Source organism: Dysidea avara, chromosome 3 (genome assembly GCF_963678975.1).
Source record: "Dysidea avara chromosome 3, odDysAvar1.4, whole genome shotgun sequence".
NCBI lineage: Eukaryota > Metazoa > Porifera > Demospongiae > Dictyoceratida > Dysideidae > Dysidea > Dysidea avara.
Genome location: NC_089274.1, coordinates 42,976,881 through 42,995,153, shown reverse-complemented (window position 1 = coordinate 42,995,153; position 18,273 = coordinate 42,976,881). Strand labels below are relative to the sequence as shown.

Here is an 18,273-nt window from a genome sequence, read left to right as displayed (position 1 = left end):
AATTGTAATATTACACTAATATGTCATAACTATAACAGTAACTAATCTAAATCACTATTTGGTGCTTCATCTGCCACCATCCAGCAGCCATCACCAATGCATAAAGGTGGGGGGCACTTTATAGGAGTTCCATCCACCCTTTCTTTTCTTGGATGGCCAGATGCTCTTTCAGAGGTATTGGCCCTCATATCCAGGGTCTTAAATAAATCATTTAGTTCCCTAGACCTCCATTCTGGTCGATGCACTTTGAATTTCCCATCCATTTCCTCCTCATCTGACATCATCATAGGCGTGATGTCTTGCCACTTATCCATTTCCTCTTCTGTAACGTACCTTCCCCTCCTTTCATATTTCTAATATATGTACAGGATATATAGAAATACAAACATTTGCATAAAATCCTTACCCTTTGCTTTCTTGATCTTGTTAAGCGTTTCTCCTTTTCTTCATCTGTATGCTTTCGGTTTAATGTTCTGCGGTATGTTTGCAAAGAACCTATTATAGATAACAACATCTAATCTATACCTGTAACTAAATGTATATATTTTACTAGTGTTTTCATGTGCATTGATCTATGTGGTTGTGCACACTCTGCTATAATGTGACCAGGTTTGTGAAAAGGGTACACACCCAATTCTATGAAATTCAAATACCATACCATAAAGTTCTAAAATTTAAAGTTCCCAAACCTTTGTACCCATTGTTGCTCACTGCTGATTTCTAGTCATTAACATTAATGAATCAGTGATCCATAGAAGTTGTGTAAAAGTCCTATTTCACTAATCTATTTACTTACTTTTGACATCACTTAGTGAGTGTGGAATTTCTTCACTTGTTTTAGATGCATTTACCTGCTCCATCACCCACCCAACTACACGGTTATTGTGCTCACTATTAATTCTGCAATTTAAATGTCATTGGTACAATATTTTACTACTAGATAAACATACGGTTCCTCCAACTTCAACCGTTTTTCATTTGGAAAGTTGTTGTATACAACATGGACCAAATTCTAGAAAATTGGAACAATACAGTATAGTTAATAAATAGTACTTCTACACATGTGATAAATAGTTATTGTTTCCCATTTAATTGGCCTTGGAAATAGCTGACACATCGTCAATGTAGCTATTTTTGAAAATTTATAACTTGACAATAATTAGCTAATACTCAAGACTAATTATTAATAAGTTTGATAGTTTTTCTTGTATGGTTTCAGGTGAGAGGTCTATTCATCATCACCTTGTGGTTAGTAATAGTGACTTGAGGTTGCATGATCAAAATTAATAGCTATGAAATCATGTAGTTCAGCAGGCTGGTAAAGGGAAGCCAACACTAGCAAGCGGTGAAGTACTTGTACAGGCTCTGCCTTCTGTTCAAACTTTTTGGTGCCCAACTGGTAGACTTGATAATAATAAATAATAAAAAGCAATGACACCTACATTGACAAACAATTGTAAACCCTTTGTTCACTTACAGTGAGTTCTGTCGGTACATGACGTTTTCGTTTGCCACTACCAACCCCCTCACATGATGGAGATGTAGTTGGAGTTACTGAAGGAAGAGATTCAATTGTAACAGCATGAGAAGCCATGGTATTCTCAATTGCATCAAGGCGATGCGAAATGTCTTCAATAGCACCATTTAGCCTATCAAATTCCCTTGTGATGCAACATTGCATTTCAGCCAAAATGGCATGAATATCATTAGCCACAATGGGGATTGTCTGTCCAGGTAGCCAGCGTTGAGTGGAGTCTTGGGGCTCGAGCTCAGCATCATAGTGAGTAGACAATGGTTGGCTACTGCCATAGAACCGGTTGGTGGGAACTGCTGTGTTATATTCAAGGCCGCTGGTAGTTGACCATTCATCAGAATTTGCAGATCCAGAAACAAACAAGTTGCGTCTTGCTGGAGGCTGTAATCATGATAAAGTACAAAATATAGCTACTGCGAATAAAACAATTTCCACAATGCTATCCCACTCACACAGACAACAGCTATAGGGACATGGCAGTGAGCACATGCTGGAATGAATTTACCAGACTAGGTATAGTTACACTTTTACTACATGAGCGCCTTGATGCTTATATCCCTAAACATAATAATTTTGCCTCGAGTTTCAGCACTCGATGATGCGGTGCGCCCGTCTAGCTGCTCATGTTGACATAATGTTAGCTATTAAAGTGTCACTGTATAAAAATAGTTACCGGATGCTGCTGGGGTGCCCTGTTTCCAGATACTCGTATACGTACACCAGTTGCAGGTCTTGATAGAGAAGTCATCTTGCGCCAAAGGTACCAGAAACTCGCGGGTTTATTTCTAGTTCACGTGATAGCACGTGATGACAGGAAAGGAAAAAGAAACACTCAAAGGCTTGTACGTAGTTATACTATCTGTGGGCTCACCAAGAGGGGCGAATGACAGAGATGAAGACCGGCTTCCCTTGAAATCGTGTGATTGACAATGGAGTGGCGCAACTCTCGCTGCCTCTTTGAATGATGAGTATTAATATAAGGTCAGTTTTTCCATAATAATATTATTTACTTTAATATTGCTATGCAGAGCCTCCACCAAGGCTCAGGGATAATATGAGGGTATAATATCAGCTCTACAGGTCCTTGTTTTACATTACACACTAAACAACGATGCACCTCGCTAGTCAATGTGGAAATGCAGGCGTATTTCAGTTGTTCGCCCACGCGGCCTCACGGAATGATGTACTCTATTCCTTGCTGTTAGCTATATAAAAAAAATTGATGAGGCGGCTGTAGCAACGTAGACAGGTTAACCGCAGCACGAAAAATAATTGCCTCACTATAATTATGTGTAGAATTTCTTAGAATTATTGTATAAATAGTGGTGGTACATGTAGGTCACAGTCTTAATTTGGCTGTCTCAGTTGTTATTAACTTATATGATATACAAATTGATGAATGTGCTGCTAATGTATATGGGATACATGTCTACCACGCACACACACACACGCACATACAGTAACCCGCAGGAGGACTACCAGGTCTTACGGAAAGGTTCGGATTCCAAAGTTCCACAGTGACCTCAACACAGCTAAGTGAGACAAATACAGTTTGGTATTTGCTTCCCCAGTCAATATCGGGTGCCCTTTTATGTTACAACTGGATGGGCTGCTTTTTTTACAATACTGGAGAAAACAGAGAAAGTTTCTTACACAAGGAAAATACCAAATTAATTGCCAGGCCAATGTTCTAACCACCTCGCTATGCTGCCTCACACACACACATGTGCACACATGCTCCACACTACGTATGTGAAACGTTGCATTTTTAGTTGTACCATCCTTACTAAAATTTTAAAATTGCTACATTTTAGTGTACTGCATGTGAAATTAAATATTTATGTAGGTATAAAAATGAGGCTGAACCTGTTGCCAAGTAAATAGCATGTGCACACAGTGGTGTAACAGGAAGGTATGGTATGTGTGTGTGCGTATGTGTCCTACGTAAAATGTTAAGCATGATTTTTGTAATGGCTCAATGAGCTTATTTACAATGAACTGGAGAATTCATAAAAGTATATGTTTTGACCTAAATACACCCATGCTATCAAGTAAGAAGGTGCTTTAAAATGGCGACAATAAAGTTGAGTTTTACTGCAATGTAAGCTAACTCACATTTACTTCATAGCACAGAAATGAAACAATTATAATTATTCGTACTCTCCATGAAGATGCTAATCCATTGGTATATTTAGACATTTCACTTTGAGTCTTCCTTCACTGCATACTGAAGTGATTCAAACGTTACATAAAATTATGCATTTTTACTTAATGTATTTCAATGACATTATCTCTAAAACAGAATCATGCAAACAAGTTGGGTTTTTGCTCAGTGGGTCACAAATTGATGACTGTTAATAACTGTATCAGTGGAGTTTAATGCTTATGTGCATGGGCTTCTGATGTTAATGTGTACCAATTACATACTATTTAAAGCACCACCACGCATACAATATGGAAATAAAAGCACTCAAACATGGTATCGAGCCTAATATAGCACTCGGCTTCGCCTCGTGCTATATTAGGCTTTATACCATGCCCAAGTGCTATTATTTTCATATTGTACAAGTATAGCGGTGCTTTAACTGGTTTAGAGTGCTGTCTTGTCTTGGAGCATTCATTTAGTGAATTTGAACCGCGTCAGCTTTCAGCCATCAGACAATCGGTTAGTGTCTATGTAGTACAGTTGTGGTAGTAATATAAGCAAATAGTATCTTTTTGGCTACTTTTGGTGATTAGAAATGTTACGCACATGATCTTGTTTTTAGTATTTATTTTCCAATCAATGCATAACTGTTCTTTATCTTCCATAACTACTTTATTGTGATGCAAATGAAAAATATAGCACACTTGAATACGTTACAGAAAATAGAGTACTATTTTTGCTTTGATCTCGCCAACAAAAGTACTTTAAATGTACTATAAAGAAGGCTCAAGAGTGTAGTTTGACCAGACCTACAATTCAATGGAGCCTTTATTCAAGACCAGATGTTATTTTGGATGGTTGTGAGTGACTCCTGGAATTCAAATAGTGGTAAAGTGTCACTATTGTAACAAGACCCTTATACTGTTGATACTAAAACCAGTCTAGTTATTTACCTAGTAATATATAACATTCTTTATTCCAGATACACATGGTCACCGGTAAGCATTACAAAGGGATGGAGCACAGTATATTAATGTCAATATATGGTCCTATGAGTAGTGATGCACTGATAAGAGATTTTACCAGTTAGCCGTTATTGAAATTCATATAAGGAAATGTCTGATACCGATAACCAATCTGATATTTATGTTTACTGAAATTTCACACGTATATTGAAAAATTGTCATTTTTGAACTTGATGAAAATTGTAGCATAAGGGTCAGTATAATTAATCAGCTGAATAATCTGCTAATAATTGTGACCGGATTTGCGAAAAGGGGTCTTCCACACACATCCAATTCTATGAACTTGGAAGACCATAACTTAGTGTTCAAGTAATATATAAGCCTGAAATTTTCTCCATCCATTAAGTTAAAGATGGTACTCACTGCTGACCAAATTTCAAGTCATTAGCATTTTCCAAGCTGAAGTTACAGATTGCCAAAGTTGGTAAATTGGATGTGTGTGGAAGACCCCTTTTCGCAAATCCGGTCACAATTACTGATACCAGTATTGCTGAAATTTGGTCATAAACTGATTTCCAATTATTTATCAATTAATCTGTGCATTACTACATATGAGAAGTTAAAAAAGTACAGCAAATGGCCTTGGTTTAGTGAATTTTCATTCAACAACCACCTTCTTGTCAGTTTTTACCAAATACTAGCTACACAGTTAATGATAAATGTAATACGTACAGGTGTTTTGTTAGTTTGGTTTTTGACATTGCTCTCTAATTTTGTCAAATAGATACTGCTTAATCTCAGTGGAAATTAAGCCCCATGGGAACTATTACAGCAGGCAGTTCATGCCCATGTTGTGTTCTTGAGCACTTTCACCCTGCTCCTGATCCCACTGACTTGACAAATACTACACCAGGTGAGCATGAAATATATCTGAAATGGTGCATCTGATTAAATCCCTTCAATGCAGTTATGATGATCTGATCTTCACTCCAATTGTACATAGAAACAAAATTGGTGCCATCCAGTGAACCACCAAGCTGTGCTACATTTACTGAAGACAGAGGGACGCTGTTGGTGGTATTGTCAAAATCCCCAATCTTTGTACCCAGAATCTCTGTGTAAGGAGTCCTAATTCTGTGTGCTCGAATGGTAAAAGTAAGATCTTCACCTCCTCATGTAGACCGGTAAGAACTCGCCACATTAGGTAGTACATCATGCATTATAGAGTTAGTTCTCTTGCTGACATTGAAGGCCAATCAAGTATGTCACTTAATAGTATTGATATTGCAATTTTACTTATGCTTGCTGAGATAGTGAACCTATTAGTAGTAAAGTTTTGTGCATTTACATATAGCATATTTTCACTTGTCATGTCGTGCCAAAGCTGTAATGTGCTGTACTCTTGTGACTCTTAGGTAATAGATACAGTGAGTATGATGGAGGCTGGAACAAGTCTTCTGTGGTGAAAATTCAGGGTTTCTCTGCTGGATTTGCAGGCATTGTGATCCAATAACATTTTAGTCGTTACTGTGTCTTCATCAATGATCTGTGTAAAGGCGATCATTGGTAATGTAATATGCATGGTGTATCTACAGTACCATTTCTTTTTGGTGGTCTGAATTATTTGCCATTTTCATTGTTGCCATGCTGTTCTGTTGGCAGGTCCAGCAGAGATTGCTACATGGCTTCCCAATGACGATTTAAGGAGTGGTATTTGCCAATTCCTACAAAATGTTCTGTAGCATGGAATCACTAGTTCTGGTCAACTCACAGCAGGTGACGTAGCAGTCCCAAATTTTCTGGGGAATAAGTAAGCAACATACATGTAGCCCATAAAAAAAACATTATTTTATAGTGGTGCTTATTTACTCCTGATGTTAACATGTACCAATTACATGACCTCATACAAAAATTGGCACTCCTGTGGGTTACTGGTTCTGTCTCAGGACATTTGATTGCACTTGTGTGTGTGCACACGTACACTAGTGCTGGGACATAGCTTCAGACCTTGAAAGTTGTTTTATTACTCCAAAGCTGTCAAAAATCAGAGATCAGAGCATAAAGCAAAATTAATGTGACCAGATCTGCAATAAAGGGACTTATAATTACTACCTGGCAACCCATACCTTGGCTTGTGAATGTGGTACCAGCATCACATTGTATCCCTATAAATATTGCTTTGAAGGTGATAGGCTAAAACACGAGGAGGTAAGATTAGTCAAACCTGGAATGGCCTTTTGTGGATCTAACAAATGGTGATGGCGATAGATGTAAGTTACGTACATCACAGAACTGTATAAAAGTCAAACTTAAGGGTAATAATGTAAGCACACATTCAGAGTATCCATTTTTATATACAGGATCATTGTGTAGGTCAAAGTAGATTGCGAGTGGTATACGTCAATTTCCTCCATACTGCTACACTTCCCAAACTCTTGATTTAGGACTAGCTGTAAAAAATTAGCTTCAACACAGTTGTGATATTGGAATCGTGAGAGGTGATAGTAGCTGTAGGGGAGCTGGTAATGAATTCATTATTAAATTGTGTGTACTGCAGTGTTTGTTATTATTTATGTGCATACATGTACAGACACATGTACAGACACATGTACAGACACATGTACAGACACATGTACGCACACTCACATGCACATACACATACATACACATATGTGAACAATACAGATACACATACAAATTATTCTTTTCTTTAGATGGGAGTTGTCACTTATTGCTACCACACATATTAGTTAACAATCAACCTGATTTATATCTGCCATATTGGCTACACTGGGTGAGTTCTTTCTCATGTTTCGTCTAGTCTATTTTATGCTTCAATTTATAGAATTCCATTGGTGAATGTGGGGTGGATTATCTCATGCAGCTCAGACCTCTTATCATCATGGAATTTGTGACAGTGTCTTGAATGTTTATATGCATAGTACGCATGATTATTATATTATGTATATAGTATGTATGATTTTATTTTATCAAGTGATAGAGAATTTATAATAATTGTAGTATAGAAAGGTAGTGACGTACTGGAGCAGTTGGGTGGTTTATCAAATTAAGTTGCATGGCTTCATAAATAAAATATAAACAGCATTAATAGTAAACAGTGTAAATATTTCATATAATTGTTAAATAAATCATACAAAGCTAACAATTTTTTGTGGTGATTACCCACTTATTTGTAAAGGAAGAGAATTGCCCTGTTGGCTCATATGGCTTCCTAAATAATTGAGTTGGACAGGTTGGTGGCAAAGTATAAGTTTCACACTCCTTGTACTCTAATAGTACATCACTGCTTGGAAACACAATTGAATGAATAATACGCGTACGACCACCCACACATGGTAAATGCACTGTCTCACAGAGTCATGATCAGTGGGTGTGAGGCATGAAGTGTTGTGGAAGAGTTTTTTGATAAAAAACATTAAGTCAAATAAAGTGGAAATATAATATGCGTTGTTCATGATGACTACAGAATTCAACATCCCATAAAATAACTTATTGCTAACCATGTGGATGTACAATTTTATACATAATACCACTGCCCACCACTAGAGTTTCATCCATTACATAATTATTTATTGACATCCGGAGATTATAACATGATTTGAAATTCATTCCCTGTTTCAAGTTCATGTTTTGACCACAGGACACGCCCAAATATGTTTGTTACGAATTTCGAAGTTTGTTTAGGACCACAATGACACTTCACACCATCCAAAACATCAAATTAATGCTTCAAGTACCTATAGGTTTACAAACTTGAGGTAACAATAATTTTATAATTTAGTTTAAACTTAATAATCATAACTATTATAATATATTTAAGGATACTCCCACTAGGCTCAATTTTTTTATAGAAGGTGTTATTTAAGGCTTGTAATATTTATTTGGACAAAGGAACCTTGTACATCACACGCTGTTTGATATAGAGAGCAAATAGTGATAAAATTGGCTAAAGGTGCACATCATAAAAATAGCTACAGTGCCTACAGTAACCTTAACTTGCCTTGCAAAGAGTGTACTTTTTACAGGATTTTTATCACTATTTGCTCTCTATATCAAACAGCGTGTGATGTACAAGGTTCCTTTGGCCAAAAAAATATTACAAGCCTTAAGTAATACCTTCTATAAAAAAATTGAGCCTAGTGGGAGTATCCTTAAAAATATTATAATAGTTATGATTATTAAAACATAAAAATTAATAGTACCTCAAATTTGTAAACCTATAGGCACTTGAAGCATCAATACTGATGTTTTGGATGATGTAAAGTGTCATAGAGGCCATAAATAAACTTAAAAATCCATAACAAACATATTTGGGTGTATCCTGTGGTCAGAATAATATTATGAACTTGAACATGGAATGAATTTCAAATTATGTTAATCTCCGCAATTCAATAAAATAATAATAATTATTTAATGGGTGAAACTCTAGTGGTGGGTAGTGGTATTGTGTATCCACGTATGCAAAAAAGAATTGTACTTATGCGTGCATGTCGTTAGCAATAAGTTCGATTCTTTTATAGGATGTCAAATTCCGTAAACTGAAAGTCATCATGATCAATTACATATTTCCACTCAATCTGACTTTAGTATCAAAACTCTTCCACAGCACTTTATGCCTCACACCTGTGAGACAGTGAATTTACCATGTGTGGCCATGGGTGGTCTTATTATTCATTCAATTGATTGTGTTTCCAAGCAGTGATGTTCTATTAGAGTACAAGGAGTGTGAAACTTATACTTTGCCACCAACCTGTCCAACTCAATTATTTGAGAAGCCATATGAGCCAACGGGAAATTCTCTTCCTTTACAAATAAGTGATGGGTAAGCATCACTAATGAAATTGTTAGTTTTGTATGATTTATTTAACAATTGTATGAAATATTTACACTGTTTACTATTAATGCTGTTTATATTTTATTTATGAAGCCATGCAACTTAATTTGATAAACCACCCAACTGCTCCAGTACGTCACTACCTTTCTATACTACAATTATTATAAATTCTCTATCACTTGATAAAATAAAATCATACATACTATATACATAATATAATAATCATGCGTACTATGCATATAAACATTCAAGACACTGTCACAATTTCCATGATGATAAGAGGTCCGAGCTGCATGATAATCCACCCACGTTCACAAATGGAATTCTATAAATTGAAGCATAAAATGGACTAGACGAAACATGAGAGAGAACTCACTATTTATCCACTCATACTCAATATGGTAGATGCATATGGATGCATTGTAGAAATACTAAAGACCACAGTATATAAAATATTGATTGCATGAGTACCTATACTGTAAAAAACAAAACAAACAAACAAGCAAGAAACACTGCAGTACACCACATGATACCTGTCTCAATGGTAAGACTACATTTCAACAGCCCCTATAAATTCAAACAGCATGAAATGAAATGTAACAGTATAAATGACTAACTTATGAGCATATACCATACTCATTGTGCTCTGTAGTTGCAATGGTACAGTAGATATTACGAAACAAGGCTTGACCATTGCAAACATGTAGCATACAATGCATTTAGAATGCATTTAAAAGCAAACGACGTGATCGCAATAGACAACCCTAAGTGATCATGAGTATCTTCAACAAGCACTAATTTAAAAAAGCAACAAATACACTGTACTGTAAATTTCAGGAATATGCTTGTATGCGAGTGTGTATGTACATGTGCGTGTATGTGCACGTGTACGTGCTCGTGTTGTGCATGTGTGTGTGTGCATGCACGCGTGTGTGCATGCACGCGTGCGTGCATGCGTACGTGTATGTATGTGCGCACATGTAACAATTTTTCTTCCCACATCTTGTCACATGTGTATATATTGCATGTGTGTGTGCATGTGTGTATGTGAGAGTGTCTGTGTGCGTGACACTGTGGGTTGTGCAATGCAAACACGACATACCACTACACACACAAACACACTAGAACTAGGAAAAGAACTATGGACAATCTTATCTTCATCACCGACAGCAGCCTGTATGAAACACAATAGAGGTATAGCAGTGTGTATGACACATACACTATGTGTAAGTATTTACATACGTATCACGAACAGTCGCCCAGTATATCACAAAAGCCTACCCTGTATGCACTGAGTCCACACCTTTACCTCTTAATAATGGTTCAACTTGCAGTTCCTTAAACTTGACCATCCACACTATTACACTAACAATAATGATTTACAAATAAAAGTATCACTTTATAAATTGGTACAATGTTTGCTAGAGAAAAACTCCAAAGAGAGGGTAAAACATGCAAGTATAAGGGGACTTACCATCGTGCACATACTGGGTGATTGGAGCAATCTGGATCATCCTGCAAAAATGCATGATATGGAACCCAACCTCGGATTGATTTGCCGCGTCCTCTCGTTCAGTAGAAGAATGTGTCTTTCACCATCATTTGACTTTGGCCTGCGCCTCTCATACTAATCAACACCACGAAATATGAGTAACACCTCCCATGTTTTGTGTGTGTGTGTAGTGTAGTGTATGTGTGTGTGCACTACAAATGGCAGCCCAGCCCTACTACCATAACTATCACCTCCCAGTGAATGACAACTGGGGTGCTTATGCACCACTCAGACACCCAAGTGAATTCCTAATAGTGCACACTTGCATTTATACCCATAAGTAATTTTCCTTTTAAGTACATTACATCCTTCGCTTTGTGAAACATACAAGATCAACTATGTAGCAAAGAGCTTTAGAAAGCTGACGGCTTTACATACAGTGTATGTACTGTGTGTGCACAGATTATTATTTGTTTTAAAAATTCCAGTCGTTTACTTTATTTTGACTCTACATGTTTCACTTGCACAGAGTTACAAATGAGAATAAACGATTTTGCTCATGTTTGTTTAGTTTATACTCAATACACACGTATATAGCATATAATATACTCACCAGCATTAATGGGTAATTGATAATCTCTCAAGTGACAAGCAGCACGTCTAGGATGGGCGTACTAACTGACCAATCCACTGACATCAATATAAAGCACTGGTACTTCATCATTTTGAATATCATAATGTATTCCAACTTATGTACATCAGTGCTTACATATAATCATGGCTCCCACAACACAGCTCTGCATACACACACACATATAAATTTTGCAATCTGGGAAAAGATTAAGCACATGCATGTAGCAAACGTTAAGTTCAGTCAAATACTAATCAAGACACTTTTAGTTTTAATCCATGGTCCCATTTGTAGTGTACACTCATGAATATAGAAACTCATCATAATATGTAATATTACAATTGCACATCACAAAAAGTTACACAGCGGACATACAAAATGACACAGTGAAATGACCAACATGACAGAGTGGGACCGTCACACTCAAGCACTTACAACCATCATTAATGAATGCATTTCTGGGGAGGTAGGATTATTAGTGGAGGGCTGTTTAATGGCTGCACCATCACTGTAATGATCCCACTAGCCTTATCTCAACTATAGAGCCTTCTATTATTTTGTATGCCCAATGTGTCATAGTACATCACAGTGTGTATGCTTCAGCATAAAGCGTTTGCATATCCATGGTAACGTAATCGACGCCATGTTCTTGTACCAAGCTGGGATTTCTATCAGCTGAATCGGGCCAGAAACTAAGTCAATAAGTGAGTGATTTAGGTGTAAGTGACAGGAATGCTATTTAGAAAAGTTACCAGGTATAGGAGACCCGTCCTAAATGGAACCAGTAAAGGCAGACCACTTAATTGACTTTTGACAATAAATATGTTACATTCGAACTTCATGTGTAAAACCAACCAGAGTTAAGTGGTTTGGTTTTGCTAGCTACTTTTCCGAACTGAGTGGTAAGCTAGAATGCGTTTGGTATGGGACATTGATGGAGCTCTGGCTGAAGTTGAACGTTGCTGTATGGTTCTGTGGTGGTGGATATAATCCTGTACTACAGATTGTGTTGTTCTAGCCAGTTTGGAGTCGTGAATTGCCTGTAACCTGGCCTAATAGATCAATATACGTTTCCCTTCCCTACAAAACTGCCCTTTTGGGATTCAGTACAGATCTCCTAGGCCTGGTACCTTTTTAAAATATCATTCCTGTTATCTACACCTAAATCACTTACTTATTGACTTAGTTTCTGGCCCAATTCAGCTGATAGAAGTTTCAGCTTGGTACAAGAACATGGCCTTAATTATGTTACCATGGATATGTGAATGCTCTATGGGTATTCTTAACTTCAAGGAACGGCACTACATGGTGGTGACACACAGACACTCACTGTAGGTAGATCTGCAACCAAAGTCTAAGTCAAAGGTCAAGGCCACCAAATTCGTGCTAAGTCAACGGTCAAGAGTGAAAATTTCCAACCCACAATTGAAAAGTACTTAGTGAAATATCGTTGCTAAAGTCACCAGTCAAAGATCGAAAGACTATTAGTTACAGGTCATAGCAAAATTTTGGGTGGGTCAAGACTTTAACTGCGGTTGCAGATCGACCTACAGTGAGTATATGTGTGACACCCCCTTGCACTATAATGCATCTATCAATGTAATGCCCGACTACCACAGATACAGGCTGAGGGTGGGGGAAGGTTGGGGATGATGGGGGAATCAATCGCCAAATTTCCATGGGGGGTTGTCTTCACTAAGAAATTTACTGAAACAAAGGCGTGTGTTTTAGAAAGGAGTTACTCAGATGCTAGCTAACTACTAGAATCCACTTGTACTCACTCACAACCTGAATCTCTTGGCCAACACCTGAATGCCACATTATCATACAAATCCCCTCCAAGCCACACTATCCCCAGGGTTTGCTAGTCGAGGCTTAGTCAGGGTTTGTATGACCAATACTTCCCCAGTAGGTGAGGAATAGTAATCTTCTGTGATGCAAATCCCCACCTTCCCCCACCTTAGCCCATATCCCTGTAGTCTCGTGTGGCCAGACCACTTTTTTCCATATATTGGGTGGGAAAAAAGGGTTTGGTGCAACTCCAATAGCTGTTTACTTCTGAAGACTCTAAGGACACTAATTGAATAACATTGACTGCAAAAGAGGCATCATAACATCAGTAAAAGAATGAAATATTCGTACACTCCTGTTGTGGTTGTGAGTCTTGCTACACAATGAGGATGAACTTTCAAGATGCTATGAAAGAGATATCGGAGCAAATTAAGAATCATTTAAAGGATAAACAGATCGAAGCCATCTCGAGTTTACTTACTGATGTCATTGGCGCCTCCTTTGCGGCCAATGCTATTCAATTAGCGTCCCCAAAGTCTGGGAACGGCTCAGAAGTAAACAGCTACTGGAGTTGCATCAGACTCTTTTTTCCCCACCCAATACACGGAAAAAACGCGACACTAGTATCCCTGGTAGTCGCGGAATTACATTGATAGGTGCAGAACAACATATCTACTCACCTAGCGAAATGTCATTAACACCACCCTCACACGCCTCCTTTGTGGACAATGTTATTCAATTAACGTCCCCAGATTCTGGGAACGGCTCAGAAGTAAACAGCTACTGGAGTTGCACCAGATTCTTTTCTCCCCACCCAAACACGCGACACTAGTATCCCTGGTAGTCAAGGATTACATTGATAGGTGCATTAACAACATAACCACTCACCTAGCGAAATATCAGTAACACCACCCTCACAAGACTACTGGCTGTTCAGTTGTGACATATTAGGGCAACGAGTTCTTTGATGTCGAGACGCTTAAACTCTAAATAATGATCACTAAGCAAAGAAGGAAAACATCAATGACACGCACGCTCGAGAGAAACAGATCTGCCTTAACTTCGATGGAAATTCTGTACGGGGCAAGGAAAGACGGGACTGAACCAGGGGCAGATTCCTGGAGACAAAAGTAAACATATACACTTGAATCAATTAACTAAGTGCTCGAATTTATAAACACACTAGCTACTACCGGATGCGGTTAGATCATTCTGGACCATTGGGTGAAGACTCAACAGTTTGAGCAGCAAGTGATTAGAATGTGTGGAGTCTGGTGGTTTATTTCGTCGATATGTTTCATCGCGCATTGTTCTGGGATGTGGCGGGTAGGGGGGCACCTTTACAGGTGCACTTCCAGAAGTAATTGATTATTTATTAACCTCCTGTTCTGGGTTAAAGATAGCCGTTCTTCCGATAGCCATTCTTCCACACAGGTGAACGACTATGTTCAATTCTAGTGGTGTTAATGTTATTGTTTTAGGTGTACGTTAGCTGGTAAGGCTCGTGTAGCTGTGCCTGTCAAGCTGTATTCTCTGTTCACTTGGCTAGAGACAGGGGTCGTGTGTCACTTGCTGTGGTGTGAGTGTACATCAATTTGTACCTGTGCTTGTTGAAGTTGTTTTAATTTAGATTTTGCTTGGAGTACAATAGCAATTATGAGACATTTGAAAGGTGTGTTTGTTCACTTCTTGTCTAAACTTAACTGTCAGCTAGAAATGCTGTCATCAATTTGGCACATTGCTGGTAGGTAAGTAGTTGCACTATGTTCTTGTCAGTTATAATTACTTAATTAAATCATTTTTTCATCCCAGTAATAGTGGAATATGTCAGACATAAAAATGGCTGCTATAGTAGGGGACTCTCATGCGAGCTCTCATGACTTTTGTGTAGGCAACTATCGGACGAAGATTTTTGAATGGCCATATTTCAGCCAAGAACAAAGATGTCGAGGTATACCCAGCAGGTATGGTTATATATTAACTGAAAGAAGAGGGATCTAATGTTGTTTTGAAAATCAACTGAAAACCGCTAGTTTGTAGTTATTGTAATGCCTTATAATCATACTTGGTAGTTAGTGCTCGATATCTTCATTTTTACCTGAGATATGACCATTCAAAGTCTTCTTCCGATAGTTGCCCATACAAAAGTCATGAAAGTGCCCCTACTATGGTGGCCTATTTATGTTTGTGACGTGATTTGGATAAGGCTCATTACAACCATAAGGCCTGTACTTTGCAGGTATGTTTAATGTGGAATTACTGACTGTTAAAAATTAATCTTGTAGGACTGGTTGGTACAATCAGTAGATGTACAGGCATACAGTGTTGATCAAGTCAGTCTTTGATCTAACTGTGTTTGTGTAACCAACAGGTATAGTGGGCTTACATTGTCTATTTAACAATGTGCTATTCCTATTGACATTAGTATTTGTAATTCACTGGAGTTTATAGAGATGTAAACTCCAAAGAAGAACACACACGGGAATATACCAGATTCAATGGTGAGACCACAAATAAAACAACATTTGAATTAACTGTGAATGACGATAGCTTATTTCAGCAAGTTATTCAAATGTGCAGACTCTGGTAGTTCATTTCATTTATTTCATCGTGCATTGTTCTAGGATGTTGCTAGTCATAGGAACACTTTTACAGGAGCACTTCCACATGTGAGTCTGTCGATTCTTTGATATAGGGGTATACTAAATCTTATTGTTTGCTAGGTGTGTGTTTTAAACGGCAGATGATGCATTTCAGATGGCTAGAAATGCTGGCATCACTTTGCCACATTGTGGATAGGTAAGCAGTTGTACTACATTTTCTTGTCAGTTTTAATGTCCAATCATTTTTAATTCCAGGAATAAGTGACAGTGGAACTGCCACTGCTTATTACGACTGTACGGCACATCAATATTTTTGCAGGTATGTATTAATGTTGAATTACTGACTGTTAAGTTTCATCTTGTAGGGTTGGCTAGTAGAATCAATCCCACTGATACTTCATGTTTAGATGTACAGGCACATGATCACAATTGAGTCAGCCTTTGATCTAAATGTGTTTATGTAGTGAACAGGTATAATGGCTTTGCACAGTTGTCTAATTATTATAATTGTGCCTTTTCTAGGAAGAGGAATATGTCGGTACTGTACACCTGGTCAATATAATTGTTTTCAGTGGTGATATAGCAAGAGAGCATGCGAATCATTGTCAAGTGATCTCTTTCATTGTTTGATGATGAGACCTATATAGAGGAAGGAAGAACAACGTAGCTGTAGCTATCCAAGAAATGTGAACACTGTACTGAACACATGCAACAATGTTTATTTAATGTTGTATAAAATATTTTAATTAAATTTTTAAAAACCTCTAATCTTATAATAGCAGAAATATGCATCAGTTATACTCAGCTGTTACACCACAATTATACAATGGTCTGTATATCTAAGTATGTATATCTTATATATACACACATTATACTTATGTAAACAGAGGTTATACACATGGTTAACCAGTAGTGTATGAGTCAATTATACTCATAATTATACATAGTATTGTAAATGGTATCTATACACAGGTGCAACCATGGTGTATAACAGATGTGCCACACATGTGTACTCTTAGCGTATATCATAATCATACATCAGTTATACACCTAAGTATTTCAAACTTTTTGCATGGTGGACTCCAGTGATGTGCGTTGTGTTTTCTTTAACTTTGTTTTACAGTACAACAGACGCCATATATCACATTCCTCACACAACATCATCATGTCAACATTCTTTACATGTTGCACACTTTGCAGAAAATGGTAGTGTTTTTTTAGGTGTCTTGACATGGAGAGATGGTCGATGTTCTTCACATACATCTTCTGAAGTATCAACAAAAAACTTGATAAACTTTCCAAACTCTTTTGCTACTGAATTTACTGCTAAATCGAGGTTAGCCTTTAAAGATAAGGATTCCTTGCTGTTGCCAACAAATACTTCTGCAATATGTGAATTGAAAATCTTAATAAAAAAGTAGCTAATTTGCAATATATATTTATGCCCATATTCAACAAAATCCACCTAACCAGAGCAAAAAGTTTTATTAATGCCATGCAGTAAAAGATTTTCGTTCTATATGGCCATTATAGTATAAAAAGCATCAAATAATCAAGTCTGCTTATGCATCATGGCAGCCATAATGTATGCCCTTTTCAGTATAAGCGCCCCTGGCATGTTTTGGGTTCTTTTGAGGCCACTGGGTTGGCTAGACATGGCTGGGTGGATCAATAAAATGCCATGTATCCAAGTGATTTCAATATCCCATAAACTAAACCCCACCTGGATTTTGTGGCTTTGAGAATAGCTACAAAGACCATATTTGTAACCTAATACAATATACACTGTATACTTTCCCTATACCATATTCTCCATCTTAGCTCCAGTGTCCTTTAATATCATACGATATAGCTTTTAGGCTCCTTGGCTATGGGTAAACACCTCGAACAGGCTCTGCCTTCTGTGTCCACCCTCCAGTGCCTAACTGGTAAAGTAGATAAGAAGTAAGAAGAAGCTAGAAGCAACCATAGATCTACACTGTATAAAAGGGCCACCTATAGACAATATGGCTACTGAAGTTTTTATAGGCTCTTTATAATAATTGCATGCAGTCAATTATTAAACTTCAACAGTGGCGACCATGCATATGATCATTTCAATTCCAAAATACGCTCATATTTTTAAAACAATATAGCTAGCTAGCTAGAACTCACCTGTGGTGCTTCAGTGGTGGTTGATGAGCTAGACAGCTTCGGAACCAACACAGAATTGAAAAATTCACGAAAGGTAGCTGTATCCGAATGGGATTGAACGAT

At 37.5% G+C, this 18,273-nt stretch overlaps 1 protein-coding gene and 3 long non-coding RNA genes across 18 annotated transcripts; 2 read left to right on the top strand and 2 right to left on the bottom strand.

Annotated features, from left to right (window-relative positions):
- Positions 1–2,282, bottom strand: LOC136248526 (uncharacterized protein C14orf93-like). The gene is made up of 6 exons (XM_066040300.1): positions 2,208–2,282; positions 1,478–1,915; positions 951–1,012; positions 797–900; positions 407–495; positions 1–353 (listed from the first exon to the last, which is right to left on the bottom strand). Exons 1-6 carry the CDS (start codon positions 2,280–2,282, stop codon positions 42–44), a joined length of 1,080 nt encoding a protein of 359 aa, XP_065896372.1. The 3' UTR covers positions 1–41.
- Positions 2,283–2,339: 57 nt separating this feature from the next.
- Positions 2,340–7,652, top strand: LOC136251079 (uncharacterized). 3 transcript variants are annotated; one of them, XR_010698917.1, is made up of 6 exons: positions 2,340–2,515; positions 5,430–5,558; positions 5,613–5,829; positions 6,061–6,455; positions 7,360–7,439; positions 7,491–7,652. It is a non-coding gene; the product is annotated as an uncharacterized lncRNA (long non-coding RNA). The 3 variants fall into 3 exon arrangements; XR_010698918.1 differs by having other exon boundaries at positions 5,613–6,211; positions 6,308–6,455; XR_010698916.1 differs by having other exon boundaries at positions 5,613–6,455.
- Positions 7,653–9,661: 2,009 nt separating this feature from the next.
- Positions 9,662–14,611, bottom strand: LOC136251077 (uncharacterized). 7 transcript variants are annotated; one of them, XR_010698911.1, is made up of 6 exons: positions 14,476–14,611; positions 14,303–14,414; positions 14,095–14,251; positions 11,606–11,789; positions 9,877–11,127; positions 9,662–9,825 (listed from the first exon to the last, which is right to left on the bottom strand). It is a non-coding gene; the product is annotated as an uncharacterized lncRNA (long non-coding RNA). The 7 variants fall into 7 exon arrangements; XR_010698914.1 differs by having other exon boundaries at positions 9,877–10,674; positions 10,810–11,127; positions 14,303–14,608; XR_010698912.1 differs by having other exon boundaries at positions 9,877–10,865; positions 10,975–11,127; positions 14,303–14,608.
- LOC136251076 (uncharacterized) lies at positions 14,581–16,785 on the top strand. 7 transcript variants are annotated; one of them, XR_010698905.1, is made up of 12 exons: positions 14,581–14,848; positions 14,896–14,993; positions 15,045–15,086; positions 15,129–15,162; positions 15,227–15,653; positions 15,700–15,785; positions 15,840–15,915; positions 15,965–16,083; positions 16,138–16,213; positions 16,273–16,336; positions 16,383–16,488; positions 16,540–16,785. It is a non-coding gene; the product is annotated as an uncharacterized lncRNA (long non-coding RNA). The 7 variants fall into 7 exon arrangements; XR_010698906.1 differs by lacking the exon at positions 15,129–15,162; XR_010698903.1 differs by having other exon boundaries at positions 15,045–15,162; positions 16,039–16,083.
- Positions 16,786–18,273: the final 1,488 nt, after the last annotated feature.

Bases quoted from the DNA above. Each gene is read 5' to 3' on its own strand.
- LOC136248526 (XM_066040300.1), bottom strand. From the start codon at position 2,282: ATGACTTCTCTATCAAGACCTGCAACTGGTGTACGTATACGAGTATCT. The intron at 1,013-1,477 runs GTAAGTGAACAA...CCAATTTTCTAG, and splicing joins ATGTACCGACAGAACTCACT to AATTTGGTCCATGTTGTATA. The intron at 354-406 runs GTAAGGATTTTA...TACATATATTAG, and splicing joins CAAGATCAAGAAAGCAAAGG to AAATATGAAAGGAGGGGAAG.